This window comes from Rhinolophus sinicus, chromosome 17 (genome assembly GCF_057876585.1).
Source record: "Rhinolophus sinicus isolate RSI-liver-muscle chromosome 17, RSI-T2T, whole genome shotgun sequence".
NCBI lineage: Eukaryota > Metazoa > Chordata > Mammalia > Chiroptera > Rhinolophidae > Rhinolophus > Rhinolophus sinicus.
Genome location: NC_142517.1, coordinates 44,415,267 through 44,437,932, shown reverse-complemented (window position 1 = coordinate 44,437,932; position 22,666 = coordinate 44,415,267). Strand labels below are relative to the sequence as shown.

General features: G+C 39.5%; 1 protein-coding gene across 1 annotated transcript; it reads left to right on the top strand.

Moving 5' to 3' along the window:
* The first annotated feature begins 7,061 nt into the window (after window positions 1-7,061).
* KCNMB3 (potassium calcium-activated channel subfamily M regulatory beta subunit 3) lies at window positions 7,062-22,666 on the top strand. Its single transcript, XM_088794111.1, is given in 5 exon segments — window positions 7,062-8,205; window positions 15,012-15,203; window positions 18,746-18,944; window positions 22,600-22,616; window positions 22,618-22,666. Coding segments are annotated over 5 exon segments (561 nt in total). The 5' UTR covers window positions 7,062-8,101.

The following is a 22,666-nucleotide window of genomic DNA, read 5'->3' as shown; positions in this document are numbered from 1 at the left end:
TTGTTCTGTGTGATGGTAAGGACTCTTGCATGGTAAATGGGGTTCATGGTTAACCAAATTTGGGGAAGACTGATTTAAAAGACAGTATCCATACTCTTCAGTTGGTACCTGTTTTACTGAGCATTGTGCATCAGGCAGGGGGTGGAGGGTGGGGAGGGGGGAAGCCACAGAGAGGGAATAATACACAGGGGCCCTGCTCCCAGGGCTTACAGGCCAATGAAGAAAGTAGGAATTAAACAAGTGGATGCAAATGATATGTTAAGTATTTACAAGAGAGAAAAGTTCCAGAAAGGAGACAGTTACAGGATAAAGGATAGAGTGGTTAATAAGAACAAGAATTAACATTCTTTTAACCCAAGCCATGAGCTGGGCATTGGGCTAAGGGCAGCAAAATCATTATTATGTTTTAGAAAAGCTAATTGGGTCAATATGCTAATGTGCTCTTTGCATTCCCCAGTATTGGACATGGTAATAGGCCATTTCCCGAGTGAGTTTGGCCATGGGACCTCCCCTCCCCTCCCAGGACACACATTCAGTGCTATGGCAGTTTTGGCATGAGGAACCATTGAAAGGTTCTCAGCCAGTGAGAGATATGGTCAGGTTTAATTGTCCAAATGGTAGAAAACATTTACTTTATTATCTGGTAAATTAAAAATGGCCAGAAACTTTAGAAAGCATTAGGAATCTTCTTTCTAAACTTTAGAAAGAGTTTAGAGAATAAAAACTACCTTTACTTTTGAAAATATTGACCTATTAAATCTGAGTTTCCTGGAGAATAGTCTGTATTTTTTAAAAGCTCCTGGATACATAAGAAACTGGTAACTTTGATTGCCTCCGAGGAGAGGTCCTGGTTGGGTGGGTGATATGGACAGGAGGGAGACCCCTCTTTGCTGAGTAGTGAACCGTGGTTACGTATTGCCTGTTACAAAATATTGTGTAAATTAAAAAAATCTCTGTAGGTGATCCAGAGGTAGGTGATCCAGATTGAGAACCAGTGTTAATTAATGAATCAGAAACAAAATATTGTGAAATAAATAATTAAAAATTTCTATTACAGATAAGAGGTGGTAGAATAGATTTGATCATTCAGAGGTTATTCACCTTAAAGAATCCAACTTTCCAGTGATGGGAAGAAAAATTAGGTACCATGAGGGGTGAAGGAGACAGTAAAAGGGGAAGTAGTGGCCAAAGACTGTAAGTTGCTGTCTGGTGGACAGCGTCAGGGTTGGCTGTCGGAACCCTGACTCCTCTCTACTCACTCGCTGACTAACTGTGCGACATGGGGATATTTCTCAGTCCCCCAGATTTGGAATATCAAATGAAACAATCAGTGAAGGTTTTACACATACACACGCAGCACTTAGCACAGTGCCTGGTGCCAAGTGAGTAGATAGGGTAGATTTGGATATTTTTGTGTGGAGGGCAGAAGAGTGAAGTTATAAAAGTGAAGATAGATCAAGATCTTGCAGAGGATGAAGGAGAGGGGAATAAAAGTGCAGGCTGCAGGTGATTCTTGGAAAAGAGGAGAACCCCCTCCTCTGGGAGGGAAAGGAAGGAAAGCGGTAAAGAGGTGAGGTGGCAACAGAGACATGTTAGAAGGGAGGAAGAAGCTGAAGGAGATCAGGTAAGGAATTTTACTCCTCTTCTCTGCAAAGAAAGAGGCAAGGTGGGAATAGCATAAAATGTTTCATATGCCCACAATATCTGATGCACATTAGCCATATTTGTGGTTAAAGTAAACTGGTGCCAGACCTCATCTCGAGATAAAAATATAGGGGGCCTCCCTACCGTGTCACCTCTTTGCTGCTTCTATTTTAATTCATTACCTCTGGCACAAATCTTTCAAGGGACATTTATTCAAGCCATTTAAAAAAGATTTCTAGTAAAAATATAGCTAGCATACAATATTATATGAGTTTCCGGGGTCCACCATAGTTAGTCAACATTTATAGACCTAAAGAAGTGATCACCATGGTAACCCCAGCAACCATCTGACATCGTTACCACGCTATCACAATATTATTGACTATATTCCCTGTGCTGTACATCACATCCCTTACTTAACTTGCTCTATACCTGGAAATTTGGAACACTTGTTCCCTTTCACCTTTTCTCCCCCTTTTAAACTTTTCAATTACAGTTGACATTCAATATTATTTTATATTAATTTCAGGTGTACAGCATGGTGGTTAGACATTTATGTAATTTAAGAAATGATCCCCCTGACTAGTCTAGTACCACCTGGCACTAAGCGTAGCTATTACCATATCATTGCCTATATTCCCTCTGCTTTACTGTACATCCCCATGACTATTTTGTAACTACCAGTCTGTACTTCTTAATCCCATCACCTTTTTCACCCTTACCCCCAATCTCCTCCCATTTGTCAACCCAACCAATCTAGTACTCATCTGTACCACGCATAGTTATTACAATATCATTGACTATATCACTTATGCTATAACCTACATCCCCATAACTACTTTGTAACAACCAATTTGTGCTTCTTAATCCCTTTCCCTTTTTTTCACCCACACCCTTAGCCCTCTCCCATCTGGCAACCATCAAAATGTCCTCTGTATCTATGAGTTTGTTTCTGTTTTGTTTCTTTATTTTACTCTTCAGATACCACATATAAGTGAAATCACAGTGCATCCTTCTTTCTCTGTCGGAAGTAGTCCACTCAGCACAACACCCTCCAGGTCCATCCATGCTGCCACAGATGGCAAGAACCCATTCCCTTCCATAGCTGAGCAATATTCCCGTGTATATATGCACCACCTCCGCTTTATCCATTCTTCCATCGACAGACACCCAGGCCGCCTCTCCATCTTGGCCGTTGTAAACAATGCTGCAGTGAACATATGGATGCACATGTCCTCTTGAAGGAGCATTTTGAGTTTCTTTGGATAAGTACCCTGAAGTGGGGTTACTGGGTCCTTCTTTGTCTCTTGTTATAACCTTTGTTTGAAAGCCTAATTTGTGTGGTATAAGTGTTGATACCCCAACTTTTTTTTTTTTTTCATGAAATAACTTTTTCTGTACCTTTACTTTCCATGTCTGTGTGTCTTTCAATCTGAAGTGAGTCTCTAGTAGGCAGCATATGTAAGGATTTTCTTGTGCATGTAGCAGTTCTATGTCTTTTGACTGGAGCATTTAATCCATTTATATTGAAAGTAATTGTTGATAGATATGTAGTTATTGCCATTTTATTATTAATAATTTTGATTCCCCCTGACCCCAACTTAAAGAAGTTCCTCTAACATTTCTAGTAATACTGGTTTGGTGGTGATTGATTCGTTTAGCTTTTTCTTGTCTGGAAAGCTCTTTATCTGTTTCTCGATTTTAAATGGTAGCCTTGCTGTTGTTGGTCCCTTCCTTTTTATCACGTTGAATATTTTGTGCCAATCCCTTCTGGCCTGCCAAGTTTCTGTTGAGAAATCAGCTGACAGTCTTATGTGAGCTCCCTTATAAGTTACTAGTTGCTGCTTTTAGGATTCTCTCATTGTCATTAACTTTGCTATTTTAATTATAATGTGTCTTAGTGTGGGCCTGTTTGGGTTCATCCTGTTTGGGACTCTGTGCTTCCTGGGCTGTATGTCTATTTTCTTTGCCAGGTTAGGAAAGTTTTCAGTCATTATTTCTTCAGATAGTTTCTCAATCCTTTGCTTTCTCTCTTTTCCTCCTGGTACCACTATGATGTGAATGTTGTTACACTTGATGTTGTCCCAGAGGTCTCTTAAAATATCCTCATTTTTTTGGATTCGTTTTTCTTTTTGCTCTTCCAATTGGGTGTTTACTGCTACTTTGCCTTTCAATTCGCTTATTTGATTCTCTGCTTCATCTAGTCTGCTGGTGATTCCTTCTAGTGCATTCTTCACTTCGGTTATTGTATTCACTTCTGACTGGTTCTTTTTTATGGAGTCTATGTCCTTTTTTAATGCTTGCTATCTATTTGTCGAAGTTCTCACTAAGTTCCTTGAACATCTTTATAACCATTGTTTTGAACTCTATCTCTGGTAGGTTACTTGCCTCCATTTTGTATAGTTCTTTTTCTGGAGTTTTCCCCTGTTGTTTCATTTGGGATGCATTTCTTTGTTTCCTCATTTTGACTGCCTCTCTGTGTTTGTTTCTCTGTATGAGGTGGATCTGATATGTCTCCCAGTCTTGGCCGGGTGGCCTTATGTAGCAGGTGACCTGTGGGGCCCTGGCAGTCTTCCAGGTCACCTGCTCCAGGTGCTCCAGGAGTGCATTCATAGTTGAAATACTTTAGTACTCTGAAATGAGATTTATAGATGAAATTACCGACCTACATACATTTAAAAAATAATATAATGCCCAAACTATATAATATAGGAGAAATAAAAGTGAAGTGAGTTACCGTTAAATGTGTAATTCTCTCTGTGAACTTGCACTGGCTCCATCAGTAATACAATGGAGTACGTATCTATATACTCTGACATCTATATGAATCTATATGAATAATCACCATGGAGTGACAGCTGAAAACATTGGCTGATTTGGCTGTTTTATTATATTGGCAACTCAAATACCATGAACAGTTTTGCTGATGGTGATGTGATTTTTTGACATGAAGAATTTTTGGTAAAGTTTTGAACAGAATACATATTTCTCTCAATTTACACAGTAGAGGCATTTTTCAAAAATTCAGTGGATATTCAAAAATGCAAAGGACACTCAAATACAAGATATTTTGGATTTATACATAAAATGGAGTTAGACCATTATAAACAGGTTTTTCATCTACGTGAATGTCTAGTGGGACATGGAAAGTTCCAGGGCACTCAGGGCAATTCTTTGTTGCATGGGACTTTCCTGCACCCTGCAGGACATCTGCCACATGTGGCTGTCCACTCTGGTCATGGTGACAACCAAGAAACACCCCACAGATTTCCAAAATGCCTACTACGGGTTGGCACCATCCCCTTTGAGAACCACTGCAGTTGGATATGTGTCTATAATTGAACTCTACACTAGAGAAGCTCACTACATGCTTGTTGAATAGAATGATTAAAAATCTTGCAGATCCTCACAACCATCATTTTGAACTTTAGTTCATACTGTGGAGGGCTGTACATATGAATGGAAGATCCAGACAGGGATATCCAGATGTTTTAATCTTTCAAGCCTACCCCAGTTGCTTGGTGACTGCCCTTAATGCTACATACAGGAAAAACAAACAAACAAAACGTGAAGTCTTAGAACCGTGCCTGGCTCATAAGAAGTGCTTAGTAAATGTTAGTCACTAGTGTTATTACTCATCAGAGCAGGAAGAACATCTGCAGTGAGGTGATGCTGGTTTCTCTGACATGAGCCTAGATCATAGGGTCAGTGTCAATTTAATGAGCAAACGTGGCTGGAGATAGTCATTAAGATAAAGGAAAAGGAAGATTCCATCTAAGACTCCATAAGTACATGGCACAGATCACACTCCTTTGCTGTTTTTTTCCCCCTGCAAAGAGAATGTGAGATCTGATATGACTTTACTTTTGACCATTCAAACTGTTGCTTGCATCAGCAAAAACTACCCATACTGGGGTGATGGTTCAGTTTGGGGTTTATTCTCCTACACACAAATACACAGAGACGTGCAAAGAACATAGGCTGTTGTATACTTTTTAGGTTGTTACAAATGATTTGTGCATCTCTAAACTTGAGAAGAGAGAAAATTTTCTCACGAACATGGAAAAGCTCAGCTACAAAAGAATTCTTAGCTGTAATAGGAGTGTGTAATTGAGAGAATGTAAAAAAATGAAGATGTAGTGTCTCTAGTATGGTGAAGGAGAGAGGTGGTTCTTTTTTTCCTTGAGTAAAGCATCTATAAAATGCAAAAGAAAATGACTCTGGACTCTGGAGCCAGGAATTCATGATGCCAGCATTTTGCAATAACATCCCCTTTCATCTACAAATCTCACAACAGTTTATGGGCACCAATTAAGTTTCACCATACTCTTACAACTCACACTGTTTTATTCACTCCCTTTTTACTGAGGAAAACCACCAGGGCAGAGAATGTTTGAAGAGGCACTTGTAGTTACAGAGCTGGGATTTGAACCCTGTACCAAATATTCTGGCCCAGGGAGGAAGGGGGCCTACATACGTAGTAACTTGACAGTTTACTCATGGCTGCTGTTTCATGGAGCAGGAAGTGACCTCCAGCAACTTGGAGGGGAAGAAATAAGCTAGGAGTTCAGAGAGGGTCTTGGGGACCAAAAGTGAGGACGAGAGATCCTGATATAGAGCGAAGGGACGTGGACCTGGTGTCTCTGACCACCACACTCCTGTCTTAGCTTCCATGTCCCTGAATGGGTACATTGAGATTGCAATTCATACCAACCACTCTAGGTTCTTCTCCAGTGGAGTGTGTGTGTGGACAGGACTTACTGTAGGGGCAAGAGGAGAGAGGTCTGGTATTGGTGGACAGAGAGGGCAGCCAGTTACCAAGTGAAGGGGCACCAGGAAGAAACTCAAAGGACAGCAGATTACGTTACTCCTTCTTACTTGCTCTCTTGGCCCTATTTAAAATGAAACTAAAAAAAAAGCCTAGGCTAGGTCTGAGATCAATCTCAGGTGGCCAAATGGGACAACTACATCTAAGACATTTCCAGGCTTAGAATTGTCCAGGACCCCAGATAAATCTATTTGGGCCTACCAGAACTTTTGAATTGAGACTAAAAGTAATTTAAAATAATTCACTTTCTCTCTTCATATCATCTTAAGGTGAATTTTTAAAGGTTGTGCATGAGTATTTTCACTTAAATGGAGCTAGACTTAGAAGAGGAGAATGGCTGGGAAGCCCCAGTAAAGGCAGGTGCAAATTCTTGGAGCAAGCAGGGATTTCACAGGCTCAACATCACCACACTTCTGAGGTTAAATCAAATACATAAAAACAGCAGCAAATCATTCATGTCTTTATAGTTACATGCTACATTGGAGGAGAATTTATTAGCACATCTAAATCTGAAAATGAAAGGTTATTGTATTGTTATATTTACAAGGCTAGGTTACAAGTAGGAGGCAGAAAGCAAAAATTTCTGGTTGCTATCAGTTTTTATTTCAAATTGCATCAGTTCATTAAAAACAAAAAGTTGAAAAAGGACTATAACAAATACTTTAAAAAGTCCATAACACTAACAGAAAAATAATACAAATCAGAAGTATATAAATTATGTATTTTCATTAAACAGTATTAAAATAGCTGCAAGTAACAGTTAATACATCTATATATAGACATGAACGTTTATAGATTATGCTTACATTCTTGCTTATACCAGTGTTTTAGGAAATGTTGAGATGATATTACCTGCATTAAAAAACACACAGCAAAAGTCGTATAGCTAGCCTTCTATCATCCATATTTCAGTAAGCTACAATATAATGGTAATTGCCGTTTATGATTTTGGGGGCATTTTAAAAGATCCCCAAATGCCTTTTAGGTTATCAAAGAAAGATGAAAGGATATTTGATAGTTTTTAACCTTTGATATAGTTTTAATGGTGAGTTATTTTATGGTCGTTTGGGTCTTGAAAATTTGGGAAATCACATGTAGTATAGAAACAGTCTCTTAATCGGAACAGGCAATTAACCAGAAAAGTCCATTTTCTAAGCTTGCACCCTAACAGACAACTTGTGATAAAGGAAACGTGGCCAGCCAGGGAAAAAATTTCCTTTTTTTATAAACCTTGAACTGAGAATGTCCCTCACCAATTATATGGGGTCCCTTGGGCCTCAGAACTTTCCACAAGCGGTTGGGTCTCTATGGCGATGCATCTGGCTGCTGAAGCGGAACACAGGTGATAAGGCGGCAGCAGGCGCTGGGACACCACGGGGAGCAGGTCTGGCTGCAGAAAACCACGCAGGGTCTTTTTGAGCATCTAGGAGTGCCTGTTGGGTCTTGTTCGGAGTCTGCACAGCCACCAGGTGGGCCTGCCTTAGGCTTCCCACCTGTCCAGGAAGGCTGGCACTGCACACCACCAGGTGTTAGCTTCTGGTGGCTGCCCCTGCGGGGAACGGGTGGCTCCCTGTGGGACCCCACTTCCGCTGATGCTTAAGCTTCACCCTTCTCCTACCCTCAGAGGCTATGACTCTGAAAGGAGTCCATTTTGCCCAGCCCCCTGCTCTCATGCAGCCGTTCAACATCCCCGTTCAAATTGCACTCCAGGGCAGCCGGCGGTGCCAGGGGAGGTAAGTCACCCCCCGGAATCTCTCATTCTACAGTGGGCATCTCGCTGAACAAGTGGCTAGAGGAAGTGCGGCCATCACGAGTTTGGGGGTTGAGTTTGGTCTTCATCCGCTGAGAGTACCCCCTTGCCATGCCTCCTGGGGGACCCTGCAGGCTTCCAGCAGCACTGACATGGGGGGCTGCATCCTTTCTTGTTGGCTTCCTCCTCCAGGTTGCAAGCTCTTGGAGGGACAGGAACCTTTTAAACTCACCCCTGGCTCCCATCACTAGCACATAGCCCAGCGCATAGTTAGTGCTCAATAAATATCTCTTGGTTAAGTGAAGGAATGAGGAAATTACCACCAGCATTTGGTCCGATTGTTGAAGCCTGCTTGGGCCTTGGAGTCACAGACCTGGGTTCAAATCCCAGCTCCACCACTTAACTAGCTGGATGACTGTGGGAAGGTCAGTTAATCTCTCTGCCTCATCCCCTAGTCCACGAAATGGGGACAGTAATATCCTCCACGTACCTTAGCATGCTCCCTGTGTACTCTCTATACCTTTCCATTAAAGTATTTTAGCCAGTTATTAGCCATCTTAAGAGGGGAAGTGAAATAACCTACTCCTTAAGGGGGGAAGTGAGATAACTAAGCTATCTTGAGGGCCTCTTTTCTCCCCAGGGGAATGCAAAGCAGAGGGGCTGAGAGCCTTACATGACACTGCTCTCCCTCTGCCTGTCCCCTGGTTAGGGGCAGTGGGGCAGTCAGAAGTGGACACCAAAGTGGAGGGAAGAGCCATGTCTGAGGGTGTTGGAGGCATGGGATAGTCAAAGCTTGCCAGCTTACTCCAGGGAGGGGTACATTTCATAGCCAAGTTCACTTGCTCTATCTGGAAACATGGATGATTTATTAGTGATTTGAAGTCGAGTTGGGAGCTGAGAAAGTGGAAACAGTGAAGATCACACTGCTCATCACATTACCCACTTCCATCATCTACTCTCATGGGTATTTGGGAGAGAGAATGCAGGAGAGTGAGATACAGGGGTCTGGACGGATATGGGAGTTGGAGGAGGAAGGAACAGATATGCTACAGAGGAAAGAGATACAGGCAAACACACCTCTCTCCTAGAAATGAACTAAAGCTTTTGTGAAAAGACAATTAAAGTGAATCACTGTATGGCAGAGGATCAAATGACAACATGCAATGGAACAAGTTTTAATGCCCTGGTCTTAACATAATTAGCTAGATAGGAGAGCAGTCATGCACCCCCCAAAGCAGTACAGTATCCCATTTTCATTTCTGAAATGCACAATTGGATTATTGCTCTTTCCTCTTACCAAACTCGATGAAACACGTTGATTTTACTTCACCTCATTTGCTGTTTCAAAAGAAGTTGTTAAATAATTTTGTAATTAAAAAATAGAAGTGTGAAAATAATTACTCAGATATCCTCTGCAACACAAATAAATTGCAGTGAAATATTAATTTAACATACCAATGCTTAAAATTGCATACATGTGTGAAACGAGAATCCGATGAATTATCAAGCTTTGACGAACTACAGCATCTTTCTAAGGAACACTTTTTGCACAAGTTACAGTGTCGGAGGGAGAGGCTGCTGGCTTCTGCAGGGATCACACCCCATGAGCAGGTTCAAGCTCTTTGAAATTGAGTTTGCCTCAGGCTAAGCCAGAAGACACCTGTAGTCAAGTGTAGAAGTCAGGGCTGTTGGGAAAGTCAGTTCTGTCTGCAGGGGAGACAACAGAAGAGGGTGGATCCTGCCTTTATGAATAAAACATCTCTGGGTAACACACTGGTTAGAAATGAAGCTGTATTGCTGGCAAAAAAGAATACAAATGCTGATTACTCATCTCTGGCTAGGGAGCAAAATTAGATCATTCCTAAGTGCTTTGAGGTCCTTGGATGAAAGTACTTGTAAATACCACAAAGTTAATTACAGGGCTGCTTGTGGTCTCAGAAAACTGAAAACAACCTAATATTCAACAATAAGGAAATGGTTAAGGAAATTATGGCACATCAAACTGATGCAGTATTACGTAGCCAATAAAAGGGTTACAAAGAATTGCTGCTGACATGGGAAAGGGCTTATTATGTTAAGTGAATAACACAAAATTAAAAGAAAACACTATTTCTAGTGAGATCTCATTCTATTTAAAACAATATAGAGGAGGGAAATAATTCAGTAAGTGAACAGTTATGATGTCTAAGTACTAGAATTGTGGGTTATTTTTGTTCTCTAGACTTTTCTGTATTTTCCAAGTTTCATAAAATGAAAATATAAAAAGTGCGTTATGGTCACAAATTCTTTGACATTTTTTGAGGCTTTTTTTATGGCTCAGTTTGTAGTTAGGTGTCATGAATGCTTCATATATGTATTGAGAAGAATGTATATTCTGTAGAGGATGATATCCTGTGTTATCATTGAGATATAGCTTGTTAATTGCTCAAATCTATTTCCTTACTGATTTGTCTTGGTTGAGCTACCAATTACTAATGGAGTACATAAAAATATCTAATAATCTGACAGTGAATTTTGTCCATTTCTCCCTGTAATCCTATCAATGAGGCAATGTTATTGGGTACATATAAATTAGTATCGTTAAATCTTCCAGGTGAATTGAAACTTTAATCAGTGTTATTACCTTCTTAACTTTTAATAAAGCTTTTTAACCTTAAGGTTCATATCAGCTTGCTTTTCATTAGACTTTGCCTGACAAGTTTCAACCTTTCTATAGCTGTGTGTTTTAGATGTATCTTTTATAAAATTATACATGTTTAAATCCAGTTTGACAATATTTGTCTTTTTTTTAATCTTTGTCTTTTAACTGGATCATTTAATCCATTTAGATTTATTGTAATTAGTGATGTACTTGGATTTATTCTATCATGTTGTGTGTGTGTGTGTGTGTGTGTGTGCGCGCGCGTGTGCCTTCTATTTGTTCTGTCTTTTCCATGAGGTTTTTTTTTTCCTCCTCTTTACTGTTTTTCTTTTGGATTGATTCTTCCCCCCCCCTCCCCCCGCATTCTTTCTCCCTCTACTAGCTTGGAAACTATATCACCTATTTGTACTCTTTTAGTGGATACTCCATAAATTTTAGTATGGAAACTTGAACTTATTAAGGAGAAATCAATGTCTTTATCTTCCCCTTGAAAAATATCAGACATTTGGAACACACTAACCCTCTCACCCCCTTTAAGTGATATGCTTTTGTGATGTATTTATCTTTTATCCCCATAATGACGATGATAATAATTTTAATTATTTAAAAAATTTAAAAATAATTTAAATTTCAATATTTAAATTTAATTATCATTATTTTATAAGGATAATATCGTTACTTACCCATTCACCCCTGTAATTGCTCTTCATTTCTGGTTAAATCTTTACTCTTCCATCTGGATTGTTTTCCCTCTGCCTGAGGTAAATACCTGACCTTTTCCTTTAGTGACGATCTATTGATGACAAACTCAGTTTTGTGTGTGACTGAAATGTCCTTATTTCGTACTTATTCTTGAGAGATTTTTGCTAGTAGTGACTTTCTCTCAGCATATTGACAATATTCCTGTCTTCTGGCTTCCATTTTTGTTATAGAGAAATAAGCTCTCAGCCTATCTGTTATGCCTTTGAAGTTAATCTGCCTTTCCCTCTGTCTGCTTTTAAGATTTTCTCTTATCTTGGTGTCTGCAATATCTCTGTGATATGTCTAAACATGGGTTTTTAAATTTTATCATACTGGGCCTTTGGAATCTGTGGACTTCATCAATTCTGGAATCTTATTATCTTTTTAAAATATTGCTTCTGACTTATTTCTCTTTCCTTTTTCTGAAATCTTGAATAGACCTTATTTTTTACCTTTTCTATTTATCTTCCATGTTTCTTAACCTAGCTTTAATATTTGCCATTCAAGAAATCTCTATGTATTATACTCTATTTTTCAGATCCATCTCTGTGTTTACTAATTATCTTTTCAGATGTACCTAATTTGTCCATTGAGTTTTTATTTCAATTATTTTTCATTTCTAGAAATTCTAGAGTTTTTAGAGTCTTTTGTTGTTTCTGATATTTCCAATCCTTCTTTTATTTCCTCAAACACATTATAGATATATTTTCATACACTGTCCAAATATCTGAAGTTTTTTTTCTGTTGTGTATTTTTTCTCACTCAAAGGTCCTTGTTGTGTGTTTTATGACTTTTGAGTGAGAACACATAGTCCTTGAACTTTTATAGGATTCCTTTGAGGCTTAGGTCGGAGGTGAGTTTTTCCAGAGAAGTGTGTATTTGCTTCTGCCAGCTGCTAAAGGGACAACTACTTGAGACAACATTAAACACAATTCTTAGGTTAAGGTTTTGAATTTCCCAGGTAGCGTGAATTCAGGCTAAAACTCTCTTGTGATCACCTTAAAGTTACCAAATCTCAAGGGGAGATTACAATTTTCCTCCTTTACTAGTTTCAGGGTGTGAGGTGGTTATTTCTAGTTCATCTTTACACAGAGTATGAGGTCCTTTGGGGGTCCCAGGTCTAGATGAGTGGTGTTTTAAATCTCATACTTATACCTTGGATAGGTTTTGGGCATTGTCTCCTGTCCCTGTGCCCTCCCCCAAACTGTGAAACTGAAGCTCAAGGTCACCAAGTTCTGTACATGCCCTCAAGGCAAAAGTTTACTTCTGTTCACTTTCTTCTCTGTGTTCCTACTTCCAGAATGTTTTTGTCCTATGAGTATTTCCAACTATTTTTATAAAGCTTTGACCAAAATTTTTAATTGATTGCAGTTAGAGTGGGTATCTAGTTCACCATGCTGGTGAAACAGAAGCCCATTAATAAAAATAATAAAAATATATCTGTGTATTTATTTTTGGTGATTATTTTATATCTCCTTCCCCTCAAACATGAAACAACTTCTTTACAAGGGATCTATGAGGTTGTCATCTTTTCATAAAGCTTTAGAACAAAATGGACAGACATATTAGTAAGAGATAATACACTCTAGTATACTACCAGGTCTGCTTATTCTTAAATTAGATCAGAATCAGGTTATGCCCATTTTGTATATCATTCAATTATAATTGAGTACATGAAATCAACATATCAGAAATGCCAGAGAGACCTCATAATAAGCCTCTTCACGCATGGCATCCATAGATAGCTTACAATAAGCCTCTAGGATACCTTACAGTCCAAGCAACTAAAATCAAGTTTCAGAACAAAAGAGAAAATGCAGGGTGTTGGGTATTGGAAACCCACAAAATATCTGAACTTCACTTTTGGACGAAAACTCTTTTCTTAATCAGTTATGTTTGTTGATAAATTGTCAAATGTACTGGCTCAAATTTCATTAATTTTTTTCCCCCCTGCTCATTCTCTGAGGGTGGGATGAGAGAGGATAAGTAAAGTATCAATGCAGTCTACAAATCCCCAGACCAGGTTCTTGATCCCCAAAGTCGTAGTAACCAGGATTGCTGCCGTCTGAGGTCAGTGCTTCCCAGGGCAGGCTCTTGGAACATCCTGAATACATGCCTCTCACTCTCTTTGGTTTGAAGGTGTTGCCTAGGAGAAAGGGAGTTAGGAAGAGGAAGGGAAAGGATGGGGGAGAAAGTATAAAATATGCTTTGGAAGGAAACAACTAGCAATTCCCTTGACAGGAGTTTTACTTAGTTTCAAAATTTAGTAAGCGTTTTACGAAGGCTGGATGGAGCCTGAGCCTGTACCATGATAACTGCGATTGTTTGGCTGCAGATTTCACTAAGTCTCTGAAACAGAACTACCTGAGGGACTCAATTGCCTTCTGAGCAGGAACAGCAAACCAGTGACACTGATTTGAGATGGAGGCAAATTGGAGAACACACTCCTGCTCTCCGTAGGGGGACCTCTGCTTGGTCTGGCCAGCTGTTCATAGGCAGGAATGTGGATCTGGTGGTGTTTTCAAAAGTCAGAAATTAGCATTTTTATGAGAAATTGCATGATTTTTAAAGTGTTAACAACTATCCATTAAAAAAAAAAAAAACACTATAGAGAAAGCCAAACATAACACATTTCTGGGCTGGATCTTATTCATGGGTCACGAGTCTGCAACCTTTGTATTGGACTTTACTGTTCTCTGGAACCCTACTGTGAGAGAATTTATTACATCCTTTGCTGGAGCAGAGCAGGGAGAAGGAGGGAAGAAATGTGGGGCCACTCATGAAGCGTGTGAGTGGACAGAGAGGAAGAGAAGTGGGGTGAAGGGAGAGAGGAGAAGGCAGCCGTGAAGCCCTCATTGTTCTGAGTGGATTGGGCCCGGGGCCAGAAAGCCCCATGGTAGATACGCTGCCTTTCCAACAGCTGGATATGAAAGAACAAATCAGATCCTATTTCAGGATGCTGTTTAGTCCAAATGTGAACTTTCTGAGTCATTCTTTCCATATGAAGTTTATCGAAGAACATAAAAAATATTTTCAGGGATAAAATGCAATATCCCTGAAAGATAAGCAAATTCATAATATTTGTTTACACCAAACAAATGAATGCTACTTTTATAAGTAATTCTTTTCTAGCCATCAATTAAACAGGTCTGTAAAGACTTCTACCAGCTAACATTCCTTAGTTTGTTACGTTAAAGAAAAAAAGTATAACACATAATTTTAGCGTGTTTAGACGGACTTTTCACCACGCTCTGCACATGGGATCTCATTGTGTTGTGTCAAACCTGCTCACGACCCTTAGGTGGGCAGCAAATGAGATCATCCCCTCACCACCCCATGGGTTGTTGGTAAATGTTCCCACTTCTTTATGAGCTTTTTGAAATATCTCTTCCCCACTTCTTCCAAAGGACAGCCTTGTCTACCTCAGAGAGGAAGAGAAATATATACCCCAATAATGGAGACCCACTGAATATGCACAAGAAGCTGCCTTCCAGTGCTGGAGAGGACCGAGCCATGCTTCTAGGATTTGCAATGATGGGCTTCTCAGTCCTAATGTTCTTCTTGTTTGGAATAACCATCCTAAAGCCTTTTATGCTCAGGTAAGAAACAGAGAAAGATAGACCCAGAATTTCCAATTCAGATCAGATGCAGGCACAATGGTAGAGGAGGGAGGCTGGTTTGGTTTCTGCAGCCCTCCTGACCGGTGTCTAGGACAGGAAAGAGATTCACTTGTTCCTGTCTCAGTGCTGGGAGGCAGCTGGGTGTGGAGGAAGAGGTGGTAAGAAAATGGAAGGTATTTCTTTGATGCTTCCCGCTTCAATCTCAAAAATACTTCCAACAACTAGTTCACAAATTAGATATTCATGTAGGTAACAAATTCTTGCTTTGACATACAGATATCCCCTGGTAGGGTTAATTTATGCCTTATACATGAGTACAATAAAAGTTTTAGAGTCTGAGTTTTTTTAATTTGATGATGTCTACTTGGAATATACCATGTTTCCCCGAAAAGAAGACCTAGCCAGACAATCAGCTCTACTGCATCTTTTGGAGCAAACATTAATATAAGACCTGGTATTATATTATTATATTATATGTTATATTATATTATACCTGGTCTTATAGTAAAATAAGACCCGGTCTTATATTAATTTTTGCTCCAAAAGACGCATTAGAGCTGATTGTACGGCTAGGTCTTATTTTTGGGAAAACATGGTAGTAGTTGCTCAATAAATATTAGTTTCTTTCGTTTTCTTATAATTAGTTTCCTTATTAGATGCATGTAAAAATTGTTACCATTTACTAAGTATATATGACAAATATACAATGTTTCATCCTTTCTAAACCACAGCAAACCCATAATGGAAGCATTATTTTAATTTTATAAATGAGAAACTGAGGATCAGAAAGGCCAAGTAACTTGCCCAAAGTCACACAGCCAGTAAAGAATACATAAGACTTCTTGCCTCCTAATACTTAAATGAAGGTTGCTGCAATGTGGGGGATGGACATTTTGATTAGGCAGGGGAGGAGTTGTTTAATTTTAGAGGATGGCTCACACAACATGAAGTATTTTGGGGAAGGGCAGTACTGGGAAAGCAAGGAACACTTTCTCTTTGGCTAGCCGATGAACAACACAAGGCCCAGAGGGAATGGGAAAAGGAATGCCTAGGAGTTCAGCGAAGAAAAGAGGTCATAGAAAAAGAAGTGGGTGGCCTACTTTGTTATTTGTCAGCCTAATCTCCTGCCATTCCAGGGTTAACATGGTTAGGGCAACAATGTAGAGGTGACCATCCAGTATAGCACATAGTGCCACTCTTAGAAGGATCCAAGGAGAATTTTCTCTCTGATATCAGCACCAGGAGAATCTCTTCTTGCTCCTGATCAACCAGCTTACTTTTATTCAATGGACACCAGGAATCTCATACCTGGTTGTGTTTTCTTTATTGCTTTGGCTGCTAGGAAGCTTAGAGCTTAATTTGTGGCCCAGTTCTCACAACTAACAGGGATCTATGATCTACAAGTTAGGTGTTTGTACCTCACTCTTGAATTCATTCTAGCTTTCTACTTTCCTTTTCCTGTTGCTACATTTTCTTTCTATCACCTCTGCATTACATATATTTATGTAAATTGAATAAATATGTGTGTGTATGTGTATGTTTGTGTGCAGGTCAGATTGTCTTTTAAAAATGTGATGTATTTGCTAGATGGTTTGAAGATGGCACCAAACTCTTGCTCATATTTAAATTTTAGTTTTCAAAACATTTCTGGAAATTGGTTTTTTTAAAGTGACGTAGTGAATGCTTAAGAGTGGTGAAGTCTCATCTCTCTTTTGCCTTGTGATCTTGTGGCACCAGAGAGTAGTTCTGCTCCATAAAAATGATAATTAAGAGGCTTGGGTAGCTCATATCTATTTCCACTCTGTGAAATACTTATCTCTCAGTCAAAGGATGGTTTCTGTCTATTTGTAGACAGATAGACATACAATGCTATTGAAAGAATGTGCTCAGTTTTTTTCAGGGCTAAATACATCTCTGGTTCCACCTGTAAGGGCCTGGCCCAGCCCTTGTGCATAGGAAAGAATGTCCCGCTCTCTATATTGGAGCTTCCTGACATCTTCAAGGAAGGTTCAAATCATACTCCATTCGGCACTTGGCTAGGATTTAGAGAATTTAAGTTCTAACACAGATAAGCAGAGAACTCTAAATAAGTATGGAAATTAATTTTGTGAAAAAGTAGGCCAGTGCTAAACCTGTGAAAGAACCTTATTTCCCATTTTTGTATTTTTCACTTGTCCAACACATTTTCCTTCTAGCCCCCATCCAGTGATGTTTTTATGTCCTGGGCCTTAAGATTGTGTTAAACTACACTGTGTGTCTCAGCTTTGTTATATTAATAAAGTGCAATGATGACTTACGGTCACAGATCGTAACAGGAGTACAGTATGAAGCTAGCTAAACAATGCTTTTCAAATATTCTGACTTCAGGATTCGATACTCTAACTTCTTGTGTTTAAGTCACCAGGAAACACACAGGGAAACACCACATAACCTAGATGTGGGTGTGAGGGTGCTCGAGCAGCTGGTCCTGTATATTCCATCAGAGCCATTCCTCTCACCCTCATTTCCTTCATCTTGGACTTGGGCTCTAATGATTTCACACATACATGTCCTTTCTCTTCAACACCACAGTCTTCATGGGAAGAAATGTTGTCTACCACTTGTCATTGCACCTGCGACATCCTTTGTATGGTGTCCCTAGGAAAATTCTCACGGACGGCTTTCCAAGTCAAATTGAATTCACTGCACTCACTGAGCCTTTACTATGAGACAGGCATTGAGCTTTAAACTTTTTTTTTTCTCATCAACAAACACAATTAACGTTTATTGAGTGCTTACTATTAAGCTGTGAGGAACATAAGGATGACTAGGACGCAGGTCCTGACCGCAAGGAACCACCGATGGCAAAGACGTGGTGGGTTCTCTAATGGGACGGCGTGTGATTTGCATTTGCCTCTGTGGAAGCAGAGTGGGTACATGGAATTGTTCCTTGTGACCAGAACTGCTGGGGGCTGTGTCGACTGAGCCCTGTTGTTGGTCTTCTTCCAAAGGCACATGGTCATCAGGGCAAGCCAGTGGACGCATCTTGAAATGATGACGCACGAGAGGTGACAAGGTTTCTGAGTGTGTGTGAATCTTGGTGGTTACAGTATTTATGGTGATACGACTCGAAGTACGGTTCTCCAAATACCTGCATCACCAATTCTGTTAAATAGACAGATTCCTGGGCCTCAACTCCAATCAAGTGAACCCAGATCTCTGGGTGTGAAGCGTAGAATCCATATTTTTACAAATTCTTCACTCTAACACATTCACTCATGTGACTCTGAAGTTTGAAAACCATGGATCTAAGGGTTGGTGTAGTGAGAAATATGCCAGGAGGGACGTAACTGATACGGGACTTGGCAACTTGCTGCTGTATATTCCGTCTCCGCGTCCGCCATGCTCTCTCATCATTGTGTTCCTTCTGTAATGGCTCCATATTACCTCAGAATGGATAAACGCCTCCGGTTACCACGTTAGAAATCTAGAACTAAGTTTTCTAGAGGGTAAAGATCATTTATTTTTTTTTCAAATTGAAGCACTCAGAGAGAAGAATCGAACTGCACCACGATGCACACACGCATCACGGATGACTGGATGGGCTGTGCTTTCACCTGTGACGTGGGCTGCCAAGGTCAGAGCAAATACCCGTGTCTTCAGGTGACTGTGAACCTCACCCATTCAGGTCAGAAAGCTCTCCTACATTATAATGAAGAGGCTGTCCAGATAAATTCCAAGGTAATGTAAAGTTCACGTAATTAAAAAGTTCTAATTATAGCAACCCTTTCCCATCGCCTGGCCTAGCAGGGTGCAGAACCCCGGGCCATCTCTAGGGATAAATCTGTTTCTTTTCAGTTAATGTTTTCCTAGTGGTCAAAGCAGAATAAATGAAGCTAAAAGCATTGTTGGAGGAAAAAATGGGGCATACGGAAAGGGGACATATTATTCCAATTTCATAAATTGGTATCTGGAATTTATAGGCTGAGCCAAAGAAAAGAGTCACTTGTGGGCAGTCTTACTTTTGGAGGACCCACTCCCCATATCAAAAATGGTAAAAATCCACCTGAAATCGAGCAATATTTTTTCTCACCAGAGAAATGTAAAAGGATTCTTAGTTTTGATTTTAATAAGTTACTCAACTGGTTCTATGACAAAATGTACACTTACACCTGCCAAAGTTGAATTGTATTAGATTAGTTGACATGTTACACGTTGTCTTTACTTAAGCACTAATTTCAATCTGATGATTTCTGTTTTCTATTTTGGATGTGATTTTTCAGGTTTCAAACATTTTTGTAGGCTCTTGGCACAGCGCTTGGTGGGTTCGTAATAAGCCTGGAGCTTTTTGGGAGAACATCACCAGCTGATAGAACTCCCTTATTCTCCATTGGGTCTGCCTCCCAGGAACCAGAGCCCAGGGGGGGCCCTTTCTGTGGGCCTCGGGCAAAAGCCCCCATGTGCCAATCCTTTAGGGAAAGATCTTACTACAGGAAGTCAAGACAAAGATGACAGAGGGATTAATAGGTGTTGTACGCACATAGAGCTCAACACGTATTTGTTGAATGGACAAATGCATTGAGTTACGGTTCAGGAATAGACTGCATGTGGGGAGAAGTGTGGTCCTTAGGAAGTTGGTCAGCGCCTTTTCTGCAGTGTCTTTATTCTAAGGATACCTTCCCACATCCTCGCTTAGGGCCTGGAAATGGCCATTTCATTGTGGCCCTCCTGCCAACCCTTCCCTGCGTACGATGTAATAGGTCTCATCACCTCCTGAGACCGAAACTCCCCACAAAAAGCTTCAGTTTGAAGCTATTTCAGATTTAAAACTGTTTTAGTTAAGTGCTTGATGTCAGAGAGGGCATCCTCATCTTTCTTCCTCTTCCATATTCCTAGTGCTTTTACACACCTAAGTGCCACCGAGATAGAAATGATTTGCTCAACAGAGCTCTGGACATAAAGGAATTCTTCGATCACAAAAACGGAACCCCCTTTTCATGCTTCTACAGTCCAGACAGCCAGTCTGAAGATGTCATTCTTATAAAAAAGTATGACCAAACGGTCATCTTCCACTGTTTATTTTGGCCTTCCTTAACTCTGCTAGGCGGTGCCCTGATTGTTGGCATGGTGAGATTGACACAGTACCTGTCCTTACTGTGTGCAAGACACAGCACTGCACTCAGAGGTGAGGTAGGCAGCCAAGTACCTTGTATGGAACAGCATTAATTCAAACTGTGAAGGGTGGGGAGAAGCAAAGGAAGGAGCAAAGACATGCTTTTTAGAAATTAATGTGAAGCCACAAATTACTAAATAAACTGATTAAATAGAGCAATATTCACTTGACTAATAATGAACAATTTTGGCGTTTTCTCCTCTTTCTGTTGTGGAATAGTGGGGAGAGCACGGTTCTCAGATGAGGGTTTGAGTCTGTAGGTCTTAATGACAACTTTCCAGATAGGGTCCCTTTGGCAATTCAGCTGCATGTTTGAGCCTCTCTCTTTTCACCTATAAAATGGGGATAATCTCTTTTTTCATGGGATTATTTTAGGGAATATGTGAAATGCCTAGCTTAGTTTCTGGCACCTAGTAGAGGCGCTTTAAAATGTTAGATTAAAAAAAAAAAAAAAGTCTTTTGCTAAGTTTCAATGTTTAGTGAGCCTTATCCCTCCTTCTGGGTATATACCCAAAGGAAAGGAAATCAGTACCTCTAAAGGATACCTGCACTCCCATGTTCACTGCAGCACCGTAGCCAAGATGTGGAAACAACTTGTGTCTATTGACAGATGAATAAAGAAATTGTGGTAACACACACACACACACACACACACACACACACACACGGGAATATTCTTCAGCTTTAAAACATAAGATCCTATTATTTGCAACAACACAGATGAACCTGGAGGGCAATATACTATGTAAAATAAGCCAGACACAGAAAGGAAAAAGTGCATTTCATACATATGTGAATCTAAAACATCTGAATATATAGAAACAGAGTAGAATGGTGGTTATCAGGGCTAGAGAGGTCGGGGGGATGGGAAGACGTCGGTTAAAGGGTGCAAACTTTCAGATATAAGATAAGTATAGATTAAGTATGTAGCATGGTGACTATAGTTAACACTGTACTGAATACTGGACATCGACTATGAGAGGAGATTGCAGGTGCTTTTATCTCACACACACACACACACACACACACACACACACACACACAAACTGTGAGATGACACAATTAGCTTGACTGTAGTAACCATCTCACTATGTGTATATGTATCAAATTACATCGTACACTTTAAATGTATACAATTCTTATTAAAAAATGAAATAAATTCAGTCAGCCTTAGTACTTTTCATCGGACAACTTGTATAAAGGCAAGAGTAGGAAGTTGCAGGAGAGGATTCTCCCTCACCTTCTCTTGGCTAACTGAATAAGATCATGTATTTAAGGTCCCAGAATGTGCTGTTTAAAAGGTTGTGGTAAATTCTTTTGTATACCGAAGACTTCTCTGTGATAAAATATTTGTATGCATACAATTTTTAAATCATTCTGCAAATTGAGTTTCTGTAGTTTTCTTAAATTAAGAGCACATCTCTGTTCCACAGTTTCTTAAGTTTGAAACCCATCTAACAATATGCAATTTTGGGGACTTTTCTCCTAACAAATCCCACTAATTTGAAAACCACTAATTTGAAACCTAGAGTGTGTGAAACCTAAAGTGTTTCAATTACTACAGTTTCTCATTTGTATAGTGGCTACTTGGTTCATTTCAGGAAAGAGAGACATTATGCTTAGAGAACAAAGACAATTTAGAACAATATTAATTCAAAATCACTCAAACCACTTGGCAAATAAACAAAATTTAAGCAATTATTTGCTGTTAATTGCTTAGAAGTACTAAGAAGTATCAATGTCCCCCTTTGCAAGGTTTACAACAACTGAAAGCAAAACCAGTTTGCTTCTAACCAACTTCTCTTTTGGGTTCTGGTATTTAACTGACTTGAAAAAAAGTCTGCCTACACATACAAACACATTCATACATGTATGTGTATACATACATTTCTGCTTGAACTACAAGCATATCATTCTTTATGCTTAAAGGAAGTTAATATTTAAACAGGTATTTCTCTAATATTCATCACTTTACTAGGGCAGAAAAATTGGCTTTTAAAGCATAATAGTTTTCAAGTTTTCATTCAATTATTCTTAGTCATTATTGATCAGAACTCAAATTCAGCTAAATTTTAATTATTAGCAACACTGGTTTGCTTTTAAGTATTCAAAAGAAACGGCAAAATATAATTACCACAGTTTTTCCTTTAAAATATATAGTACACTAAAGATTGTTTGGACACAATTTTTTTTAATTTTTTTTTTTTTTTTTTTAATAAACAGCGTGATGTTACAGACTGCAGTTAAAGAAAAGCAAACATTGACAGTTTCTGATGAGCACAGACAGTAA